This window comes from Mixophyes fleayi, chromosome 10 (genome assembly GCF_038048845.1).
Source record: "Mixophyes fleayi isolate aMixFle1 chromosome 10, aMixFle1.hap1, whole genome shotgun sequence".
Lineage (NCBI taxonomy): Eukaryota > Metazoa > Chordata > Amphibia > Anura > Limnodynastidae > Mixophyes > Mixophyes fleayi.
This window is the reverse complement of record NC_134411.1, coordinates 87,469,260-87,481,294: the sequence shown is the minus strand read 5'-3', so window position 1 is coordinate 87,481,294 and position 12,035 is coordinate 87,469,260. Positions and strand designations below refer to the sequence as shown.

Below are 12,035 nucleotides of genomic sequence, written 5' to 3'. Positions count from 1 at the left end.
GTAAGGGGGCTGCCTTGCTATGTGGATGGGGCACACGGCTTCATCTAGTCTGCAATAGGAACTGAATTTTGCTCAGAGCTGGTTGTCATCGGGTCTCAACCTATATTTTTAATGGGATCTGTGTGGCACTTCAGCAGAGAAGCACAATTATTGCCACTCTACGAGCATTATGTATAAAGTTACACAGATAAACAAAAATGCCACATGTAATAAAAGGAATTCCAATAGTCCCTCGCTCTTGTGATTAATATAAGCAATACACAAGGCTAATCTAAGCAGTATTTTGGGATAAAAGTGGAAACATTTAATAAAAGTGGTGGAAGGAGGTTATCGTTTACAGGTTTGCGCGTCTCTTGAGGGGAATCGGCCTCTGCGCTTACCTAGACCAGGGGTAGGTAACCTGTGGCTCTCCATGTGTTGTGAAACTACAAGTTCCAGCATCCTTTGCCAGTAGATAACCAGCAGATAGGTGGCAAGTCATGCTGGGATTTGTAGTTTCACAACACCTGGAGACCCGCAGGTTGCCTACCCCTGACCAAGACGCACTTGTAGATTGCACAGGCCTCACTTGAGAGTGAAGAGTAGGCATACACCTTGATGTGTGCTGAGTGAACACAAAACTTAGCAGCTTAGAGCATACTTGCCTACTTCCAGTAGGCGATGTCTGGGAGAGGGGCGTGGCTAGAGGACGGAGGGGGTGGGGCCAAAATGACGCGATTCAAGGTGCCCCGCCCCCTCCCGCCCTCTAGCCACGCCCCTCTCCCAAACTCAGCGCACATCAAGGTGTATGCCTACTCTTCACTCTCAAGTGAGGCCTGTGCCAGTAGGTGACGTCCGGGAGAGGGGCGTGGCTAGAGGGCGGGAGGAGGCGGGTCGCCTTGAGTCGCATCATTTGGCCCATCCCCTTGAGGAAAATGTCGTTTTTTTCCCCGCAGAGAGCAGGGCCAAAATGACGCGATTCACCATGAATTGCGTCATTTTAGCAAGTTAATTTTGGGATGAGGGAGAAATGCCAGCTCTCTCGGGAGTTCAGGAGACTGACCCGAATTTCGTGAGTCTCCCGGACTTTCTGGGAGAGTTGGCAAAGTATGTCTTAGAGTTTAATCTCTAAGAAGCTACAAGGTAGACAGAGGGCTGTGACTGGTGTCAAGCCTTGTATAGTGGTTCATCATAATCATCATCAAGGTCTTTCTCAAGAACTGTCATAGGCTATAAATATACCCTCAGTGCCCACTTTATTAGGTACAGTGTTCTAGTACAGGGTAGGACCCCAGAGCAGCCTGAATACATTGTGACATGGAATGAACAAGGTGCTGGAAATATTCCTTAGAGATTCTGGTCCATGTTGACATGATATTGTCACATCAGATTTGTCGGCTGCGCGTTCATGTTGCAAATCTCACCATATCCTAACGGTGCTCTATTGGATTGAGATCAGGTGACTGTGGAGGTCATTGGAGTACACTGCACTCATTGTCATGTCAGTGGAACCAGCTTGAGATGACCAGGGGATGATCGTGGCAATCGCCCCCCCCCCCCCCTAGCAGGGGCTTGCTGCCGGCGGCCCCCCCCCCCCCCCCCTAAATCGCCCCCAATATAACAGTTTCCTAGATCCGTCCCTGGAGATGACGTGTGTTATGTGTCATGGGGCGTTATCCTGCGAGAGGTTGCTATTAGAAGATGAGTAGACTGTGGCCATAAAGGGATGCACATGGTCAGTAACAATACTCAGGTAGGCTGTGGCATTTAAACAATTCTCAATTGGTATTAAGGGGCTTAATGTGTGCCAAGAAAACATTCCCCCCCACACCATTACACCACCACCAACCTGCACCATTGGCACAAGACAGGATGGATCCATAGATTCATGTTTACGATAAATTCTGACTGTACCATCTGCATGCTGCAGCAGAAATCGTGATTCATCAGACCAGGCAACGTTTTAATGATCTTTAACTGTCCATTTTTGGTGAGCCTATGCCCACCGTAGCCTTAGTTTCATGTGGGTAAATGTATCAAGGTGAGTGTTTTCCGGCGGGTTTGACTATCATTAATTTAGTATGTTCTACAAAATGATAGCTAGAATCTGATTGGTTGCTATAGGCAACATCTCCACTTTTCAAACCTGCCGGAAAACTCTCAGCTTGATACATCTACCCCCTGGTCTTAGATGACAGGAGATGACCCTGGTGAGGTCTTCTGCTGCTATAGCCCATCCACTTCAATGTCTAATGCGCTGGGCATTCAAAGATGCTCTTCTGCATACTACCCCTCGTTAATTACATTACTGTCGCCTTCCTATCAGCGTGAACCAGGCTGGCCACTCTCTTCTGACCTCTCTCATTAACAAGATGTTCTCAAATAGAACTTCTGCTCACTGGATGTTTTTTTGCTTTGTGCATCATTTTTTGCAACCTGTAGAGACTGATGTGTGTGAAAATCCCAGGAGATCAGTAGTTTCATACTCAAACCACCCCACCTGACCCCAATGATGATTCCACGGTCAACGTTGCTTAGATCACACTTTTTCCCCATTTTGGTGATTGGTCTGAACAACAACTGAACCTCTTGACCATGTCTGCATGCTTTTATGTATGGAGTTGCTGCCACGTGATTGGCTGATAAGATATTTACATTAACGGGCAGGTGTACAGCTGTATAAAATAAAATAACCACTGAGCTTATGTTATACTCTAAATTGATTTCTGTTTTTATTCTGCTCGTTCAGCACTGGGCATTCTGCATGTTCTGATCTGTCTGAGAGACATTCATGAAACCTTCAGCACAAGAAAAAATACTGGCCCTGATTCATTAAGTAAAAGTAAGTAAGGCAAAACCATGTTTCACTGGAGGGTGAGGTACATTTAAAATGTGGGGACAGATTTATATTTGAGGTAGAGCATGTCTCCTAGATAAACTTTAAATTTCAGTGTACAAATAAGCTATCAAGAATTTGTGTGCCACATGAAAAAACAGACAGGATTTTCTTTATGTGCAAAATAATAAACTAATTTGCACCCTTTGCATTGCAACATGGTTTTGTCCAGAAAACTTGAGTAAGAAAACTTACTCATTTTTTTGCTTCACTTTCCTTAATGAATTGCTCTGAAATTTTACAGGAACCGAACTTTGAGGCTGGAACAAGCCATTTGCTGAACGTCCGGCCATACAATCTTCAGGTTCTGCTCCACATGGTATTTGCCAAATTCATAGTCTATATATAGCAATCTGTGCCTCTCATGTGTTGTGAAACTACAGCTCCCAGCAAGCTATCGACTGGCTTTCTGCTGGTAGAGCATTCTGGGGTTTGTAGTTTCACAACACCTGGAGAGCCACAGGTTGGCCAGGCCTGAGGTCTAGAGTTCGGATAACAGCGGTCAATTTATTCTACTGTGTGGTGTGTATGTGTTGGGGAACACTTTAGGGAAAAGTCCGCCCAGCGAAACGTGCAAGATTTTGCAGCTCAATTTCGCAGCCAAACAGCACAACAAAAATAACGGAATCTGATTGGTTAACTGGTCCTAACCATTCTTTTCCGTGTCAATCTTGCGTCCTTTTTACTCCACTTTACATTTGATATAATGATGTTTTAAAAATGAAGTTTTCAGAATATTTTGTATACATTGTTTTATTATTTTAATACAAATGATATAAAAAAAGCCCAAAACAAAAACCCTGTTCCTGAACAAATATAGTAAAAATACAATAAACAATACCAACAGTAAATGTATGAAAACATATTTGAAAACGTTTTTAGAATAAAAATGGTTAACGTGGAAACAACGTGTAAAATTCTAATAACTGGAAATTAATGAAGAAAGTTAATTAAAACTGTTTTAAACTGCGCTGTATAAAGCATTGTGCCGGAGCATGGCTATATGTTACGTCCTGTAGTCAGACAAAATATCTAATCTCTGCACCGGTTACATGTTGGGAGACCCTGGTTAGAGGAAGCTATATTCAAGTAATTATTCACAATAATAATCCCTGAGGGAGAGGAGATGAATACATGATAGTGTTAATAGTCTTCAGCAGATTGACAATTGCTTAGTGAAAAACTAATATAACACACAAAGAAATAGACGCTGCAGATCATTAATGTTGGAAAGATTTAATTAAGGTGCCCCTAAATGGGACTAATATTTGATTTAATGAGATTTTTGGTATGTCGTAAACCATCAGGGACAAGCACATGATTTTTGCAGAGGGGTACTGCAACTTTCTTCAAAATGTTCCTAATCCATGTAAAAACGTACTCTTACGACATACAGTGCACATACCAAAGCTACATGTCCATTCTGCTCTAGAGTAGCCTATAAATTACACTTCTCTGCAAATACAAGTATAGTGTTGTAGATGGCTGTGTAACGGCTTGTGTTCTCAGTTTACACAGTAAGTCAGGTTGGTTTGCCACCCCAAAACCTCCCTCCCCCTCCTCGCGCTCGCTTGTGACTCTCAATCCACATTTCACAGTTTTTGTTCCAGTTGGGTATACCACAATTAGTGGTAAAGGGGAACCGATGTGGCTCTACAATTCCTCTCAAAGGCACACTAAGGGCTAGATTTACTTAACTGCGGGTTTGAAGAAGTGGAGATGTTGCCTATAGCAACCAATCAGATTCTAGCTTTCATTTTGTAAAATGCACTAAATAAATGATAGCTAGAATATGATTGGTTGCTATAGGCAACATCTCCACTTTTTCAAACCCGCAGTTTAGTAAATATACCCCTAAATGTATAATGTAAGTTGTGTTATATGAAAGTGCTGTTATGTCACTCAAGGCAAAAATGCCAAATTTGACCATTTGATGGGATGCAGTGACCACTCCCAGCCTGCAGGTGGTGCTATAGATCAATGTTGGACCAATAAGCCCATTGCTACCCAACTCTAGTCCTCAAGCCTTTGCGCTCCAGGTTTTCTGGATATCCATGTTTGAGCGCAGGTGACTTTATAGTTCCTCAGTCATTTTGATTCAACCACCCCTGTGCTCAATCATGGATAACCTTAAAACCTGGACTGTTGCAAGGGGAGGACTGGTGCTGGGAACCACCGACTTAGCGGTTAGCGAAACCTATCCAAAAGACTGAGAAAAAAATAAACCATTTTGTTGTACTCGCCTCAAATTTCCTGGTGAGAGTTATACACCGTACATGCATTAGGTTAAAAATAATATTGTAAATTGTTTATAGATTTACTCAAACATTTGGACAATCAAAATCCTAACAAACAATCTAAATGAGCAAAAAAGTAAAACACTCAGCATATATACAAATTAAGATAATTAAGAATTTGAAATACTGGTCATAGTAATAATAACATTGTACTTAAACTTGCAGTGATGGCTAACCTCTGATACTCCAGGTGTTGTGAAACTACAAGTCCCAGCATGCTCTGCCAGCTATCAGCTAGTTATCTACTGGCAAAGCATGCTGGGGCTTGTAGTTTCACAACGCCTGGAGTGTCACAAGTTAGCCATCACTGCTCTATTGGCTTGTTTTGCTTAAAATGACACAAACCTTGGGATATAAAGTGTACCTGTTGCCTACAGACACAGTGGAGGCAGCCATTTTGTGGGCTGAACCAATATTCATGAAGATGCCGCCACAAATTGTCTCATACTCAGTGATGTCACTGTTTCTTAATGAACTGATTGGCTACATTCTTATTTTGGTTTCCCCCACAAAATGGCCGATGTCCACTGTGTATTGGTGACAGGTTCATCGTATCATCACTTTCCAGTGTTTCATCAAACTTTGTTTTTTTTGAGCGTTACAGTATCAGATTAAAATGTTGATTTATAATGATTTTTGCTGTGTTGAAGATGTTCTTTTCAGTTAGTTATGTGCTGGAAATAAATATATGTACCTTAATTTTTTTATTTTTTATTTTAAGAGGGTGAATTGGAGAAGTTCTTCTTAGTTCAGCAGTTACAAAAAAATCTGAGTATGATGTTTCCTGTTAAATGGAAGCTGCAGGAGTTTGATAATCCAGAAGGAAAATGCATAGTTGGTGACATTCCCAAATGTCCAGGAATGCAAGGTGGGCGGGATGCGTCTTGATTATGCAAATTGCACCGTCAAACCCCGTCCTGTGAATGCTTAAGGGGCAGGGTTGTTATGTTGCAATTAGCATTATCATACACCTTCCCCCGCACATTATATGACACTACTGATGTCATCGAGCTGCTTTCACCTCTCATTTTTATAATTCATCTCCTTGGATGAAGGTATAAAAAGCAAGTATAAGTAAATGCATGTAGTCTAGAATAAATCTACCTACACTCACATTTACTATATAGACCAACTTAGGAGAACATGTTACATGTTACCTGTTACATTCATTACTCAACAAATAATAATACTGTCTGGAATAACACAAATGGTGCATTGGATGTGGTCAGAGTGTGGGGTACATATATGCATTAAAATAAAAATGAAAAAGAAAAAAAAAACCCTTTAAGGGACATAAAAATATGGTTCCGAGGACAAATTGATATATTTTTTTTTTAGTAATTCAAGTGTGATGATGATCTTGAATATTTGTGTGTGCGTTTAGGGGAGCTGTGTTAATAAGAAAACTCTTCCAGCTGTTCTAGACCGTACAGATCAGCCAGCATCTTAAATCTAGGACCCCAATCATTCAATACGTCATAGTCAATTTCAGAATCTGATGATCCAGATTCCAGGGAGCTGAGGGATTCTACAGTAGATTCCGACCCTTCATAGCCAAATATGTGAAGAGTATCGTAGGGGAGCCCTTCACCGTCGTTGTCTGCTTCATCCTTCTTGGCTTCGATGACGGAGAACATTTCTCCGTTTCTGGATGGTTTCTGGACTTGGGCATATAGGATGGGACCGGGGTCCACCTCTCTCTTTGGTCGAACCACATTTCTACGCACTGAATTGAGCACGGACACATCATAACTGTTGGTGTCCATTTCTCCACCACCTTCCTCGTCGTAGGTGACCAACTGCTCGTGGATTTCCGCTGGGTTCTTTCCTAAAATAATGGGTCTTCTGTTCTGCATTCTTTTCAGGATCAGCAATACTGTGACAACTGCAAGGAGAAGATGAAGATTAACTAAATAATCCATTTGTCCAATGTTAGTTTTGTCACAATAACTCCAACTGTTTGTTGTCCTACAAAAACGCCTCTTGATGCATCTTAGCAGGACTAGGGGGTATATTTACTAAACTGTGGGTTTGAATAAGTGCAGATGTTGCCTATAGCAACCAATCAGATTCTAGTTATCATTTGTTTAGTACATTCTACAAAATGATAGTTGAAATCTGATTGGTTGCTATAGGCAACATCACCACTTTTTCAAATCTGCAATTTAGTAAATATACCCCTAGGTCTTTGTAACCTAAAGGTGACAGATGCTGGTATAAAGTATTAACCTTTAAATGTTTTTTTCTATATCTATTTGCAAAGGTATTCCACTGTCTTATTTATTTAACTGGTCACATAAACATTATCACTATCTGTCTGTGATATTATATTAATTATGTGTTTATTTACTAAACTCTAAGGCTTGGCCTAGATCTCAGTAGATTTTTTTTTTAATAAGAGCAACTTTTGTGAAAATTACAATATATACAGTATAATTCTCTCTAGCCATGGTCTTGAGTAGACCAAAAAAAATCCTATCTATGTGAAGAACATCTCTCGGGGTCACCAAACCTGACACCGGAACTTACCCAGAAGGATGAGGAATATAGAGATGAAAACGATGATGAGAGTTGGAACGGATACAGCAACGAGCTTTGCGGCCTCTTCGCAGAAGGTAAATTCCCCTTTCTCGTTACACTTGCAGACGGTTATGGTAAGAGTGTTGGTGCTGCTCTGCTCCGGTGAGCCATTGTCGGAGATCACGATCGGCAAGTAATAGAACTTGGCCACATCACGATTAAACGCTCCATTTTTCACTATGATGCTGGCTGTGTTATCTGGAAAAGATAAAATAACTTTGGTTGAAACTCTTTACTCAATGTATTCAGTTGTGTTGCTATTACTGGTAAATCGTTGCTTGTTAACAATATTGTGGCAATAAGTATTTTCTGACACTTCTTATACAATTGGCAGCTTTCATATTTGGAGTCTTGTTGGTTGTTCCCGCACAGGGTTGGTTACCTGGAAGACATCCAACCCATGGAGGGGTCTGGACCACTGTAACCCATTTTTGTATGTTTTTTCTGAAAATCAAAGAGCGGAAGAGGCTCCAAAACAGCATATTGCCAAGGGCCCCTTGGGGTCTTAAGTTGTATTTATTGGCCAGGTCTTTTAGCGGTACCCATCCATCCTCCCAGTCATGGCGGTGTTTATTCAGATGCCTTGATGGCGTTGTGTTCTCTGGAATAGGGCTTTCTTTTTATAGTGGTTACTAGTAAGCGCTGTGTTTTGCATAGTCGTCATTATATAATGCATTCTGTATTGCATACTACTATGCTCTCTATACTGTATATTAGTCACTAGAATTCTCTCTGTGTTGTATAGTTGACACTAGAATTCTCTGTGTTGTATAGATGATACTAGAATTCTCTCTGTGTTGTATAGATGATACTAGAATGCTCTCTGTGTTGTATAGATGATACTAGAATGCTCTCTGTGTTGTATAGATGATACTAGAATGCTCTCTGTGTTGTATAGATGATACTAGAATGCTCTCTGTGTTGTATAGATATTAGAATGCTCCCGGTGTTGTATAGATGCTACTAGAATGCTCTCTGTGTTGTATAGATATTAGAATGCTCTCATGTTGTATAGATGATGCTAGAATGCTCTCTGTGGGGTATAGATGATACTAGAATGCTCTCTGTGTTGTATAGATGACACTATTATGCTCTCGGTGTTGTATAGATGACCCTAGATTGCTCTCTGTGTTGTATAGATGACCCTAGATTGCTCTCGGTGTTGTCTAGATGACCCTAGAATGCTCTCTGTGTTGTCTAGATGACCCTAGAATGCTCTCTGTGTTGTCTAGATGACCCTAGAATGCTCTCTGTGTTGTCTAGATGACCCTAGAATGCTCTGTGTTGTATAGATGACCCTAGAATGCTCTCTGTGTTGTATAGAGGTACCTAGATTATTCTCTGTAATGTGTAGAGGTCACTAGAACGCTCTCTCTACTGCACAGAGATCATTGGAATTCTCTCTGTATTGTATAGAATTCTATTTATATTTGGCCACTAGAATGCTCACTGCACTGCACATATGTCACTAGAGTGCTTTATGTAAACCTGTCACTAATAAGCTGTACATTAAAGGTTTTCTCCATGCATCTATGTGCTGCCCTCATTGTTCCTTCAAACACTGGAGCAAAGAGAAGACAAAGATCCACAAAGCAACTTGGCAAATAAGTATCCCCCTCTCTGGACATAATGTAGTCCCTATTTTTAGCAAAGTGATATTAACTGGGTACTCCACTGGGTCAAGAACCAATAATGTGCATTAAGTTCTCTGATTGTACACCTCTGCAGTATATGTTGGTGCTGTATAAATAGCAATATTTTTTTATACAATCTTTATTTTGTGTAAGTCCGGCTCAGTATAATATGTTTATCTAATATAAATTATTGTCACTGTTCCATCCCCTCTTTCTCGTTTATAAGGAACTCTAGAAAAGTTAAATTTCTGTATCTGTCGAGCTCTGTTTTGCTGGAACGTGAAGAATATGTATTACAAAGAGAAACGCTTGTTGCTTCACACCGGGATAGCATTCAGCAGGTCCTCCGCCCCCCACTGAGATTCCATTGAAGTATAGGAAACAAAATTATAGGTTTACTAACACACATTCCGACATTTCTGTTTGTAAACTGATGCTAAGCTGGTAAGAACAGTACAATACCGTGATTATCCAGGACTGTGAAATTGTTTTCTTTTTCCGCTGAATAATAGGTAAACTTCACCCCCGGGGTCATTTCATCCTTATCGGTGGAAGAGATCCTTAAAATCACCTAAAATGAAACACCTGGAGTTACAATTTTATAGCGTAACTATTTGATGTGGGGACCTACAGCAACAGAGGTAACGGAATACAGCGAGAGGGTGGAATTCTGGGGCTGAGTATGGCGGGAATAATGGGGGCTTATTTCTCCTTTAAATCTTGTTCCTAAGTTATTTTTTATCAACTTTATTTTAAATACCTTCATTTAATCATAATTGCCTACTCTCCCCCCTAATAGAGGACCCTACTGGACATTCCGGGAGAACCCCTTGGGAAAGCCGGTATTTCTCCAGCAAGGTGTCTGGGGAAGTGACTGAACTCTTTAGGGTCAAAGTGCAGTTTTGTGGTTACAAAGATGGGACTCATAACTTTTTTTTGTGTGGCCCTCTGACACAGTGGAAAGCCAACTGCAGTGTGTTGAGTTTCCTCTAGAGGGCAGTCCAGCGACGTCTTCATGCGACATCACCAAGGACACCATTTTGGGGCAGACCTATATAGACGTGTGGGAGACTTGAATCGGGCCACCCATACAAATCCACGTCCCTTGCAAACCTGAACTGCTACATTAATCAATAAAGGGAGTATTTAAAGCAGTCAAATTAAGTATCCAGTAGTTTGTATTAGTATCTCCTCAGGTTCATTGAACTTAAACTGGGACTAAATCCGACCCTGGTGCTTGGGGTGGGGGTACAGAGTACTCTGTACCAAATCCACACATTATCTTATTTTTATTTTATTTTTTTATCACTCATTTTACAATAGGAGTACTTGCAACTTTATTTTTCTGTTGGTGGAAAAAGAAACATATATGAAAGTTGTTTCCAACCTATCTACCTGGGAGCTGGATATTTATATTTCACCTGATGTGTATCAAGTGAGTTTCCCCTTATATTTTCCCCTTATATTCTACAATAAGTTTTTTTCCAGCAAATGACAGCTGACGTTGGCTTTTAATTTTTGGCACCATGTAGATACCCTCTGCCATCTAGATAACCCTGTACTTCAGCAGAGGAACTGACCAGATTAAATGTTGAGTGAGCAACCCCTTCAGGTTAAAATTAACAGATTAAATCAAAAATAAAAAGCAGCCGTTTAAATTTAGTTTCAATACCTTCGCACCAGCTGTAAGTGATTGGCTGTTCTTCTACTAAGTCCTAGAAACTATAGGGTGGAGGAATCGCCCTTCGCACTAGGGTTTAGGTGCAGTCATTAGAATAAGTCTGCCGTGATGTTAGGCCCAACAGAATAATGATGCTGCATCAGAGTGTGAAGTTCTGTTGACAGACTGTGACAAGTCTGACCGATCCTAATAGAAACGTCAACTCCAGTCTTTGCATCCATTCTATGTCTGCAAACAGTATTATCGCTGACACTTAACTAAACCTTTAAAAATAACTTCTTCATTTGATAATATAACAGTGATAGTTTGAAAACCACTTCCTCATTTGATGCGTTTTCATTTCCCCATGTTCCATCTATTTCTCATAACCCCATTACCAGAAAGTGATTGGAATTGTGTTATCTAGATTAATGTCCGCTACAGAAATCGCTTCCTCTTCCCGCTGAGAATAAGTCAATAAGTCTGGCGAAGGGAGAATGCCGCAGCCCAGGGAAAGGCCTGCGAGCAAATAGCGGCGCTGGAGACCCCAGGATCACTTACGTGCTCATTGGCCGTATTCTCGCACACTTTGGGGGTATACGGCTCGGCAAACTCGGGAGCGTTGTCATTCACATCAAGCACTTGTATGTAAACGTTGACCGACGACGCTTTCTTAGTGGGAGAGTCTGCAATGCACAATTATTTAGAGTTGTTATCAAGTTTAAGGAACCAAAATACAGTAACAGTAAAAAGTAAACCATATCGTATCATGTTGTTATTTAATTGACCAAGGAAGGCAAATAAAATAAATAGCAGATATTGTTGCTGTGCATTCCTGGTCACCCAGCATGCTTTGTGGTGGCTGGATCATACCATTAATCTAAAAGACTGCTGGTCCATCTGTCTGTGCTCTATTTGTCTGTACATAGCGGGTAATCTCAAACATTATCCCATTGGCAAGCTGTTGAGACTACATAGGCACTATTTTA

The 12,035-nt window shown here is 40.9% G+C and overlaps 1 protein-coding gene across 1 annotated transcript in view; it reads right to left on the bottom strand.

The window, feature by feature from the left end:
* Positions 1–5,161: 5,161 nt before the first annotated feature.
* CDH5 (cadherin 5) overlaps positions 5,162–12,035 on the bottom strand; it is a 44,179-nt gene continuing 37,305 nt past the window's right edge. Inside the window, exons 9-12 of the mRNA XM_075189002.1 lie at positions 11,608–11,732; positions 9,849–9,957; positions 7,702–7,950; positions 5,162–7,057 (exon numbers count right to left, since the gene is read on the bottom strand). Coding sequence (XP_075045103.1) covers positions 6,567–7,057; positions 7,702–7,950; positions 9,849–9,957; positions 11,608–11,732 — 974 coding nt within the window. The 3' untranslated portion in view covers positions 5,162–6,566. The remainder of the gene's footprint in view (positions 7,058–7,701; positions 7,951–9,848; positions 9,958–11,607; positions 11,733–12,035) is intronic.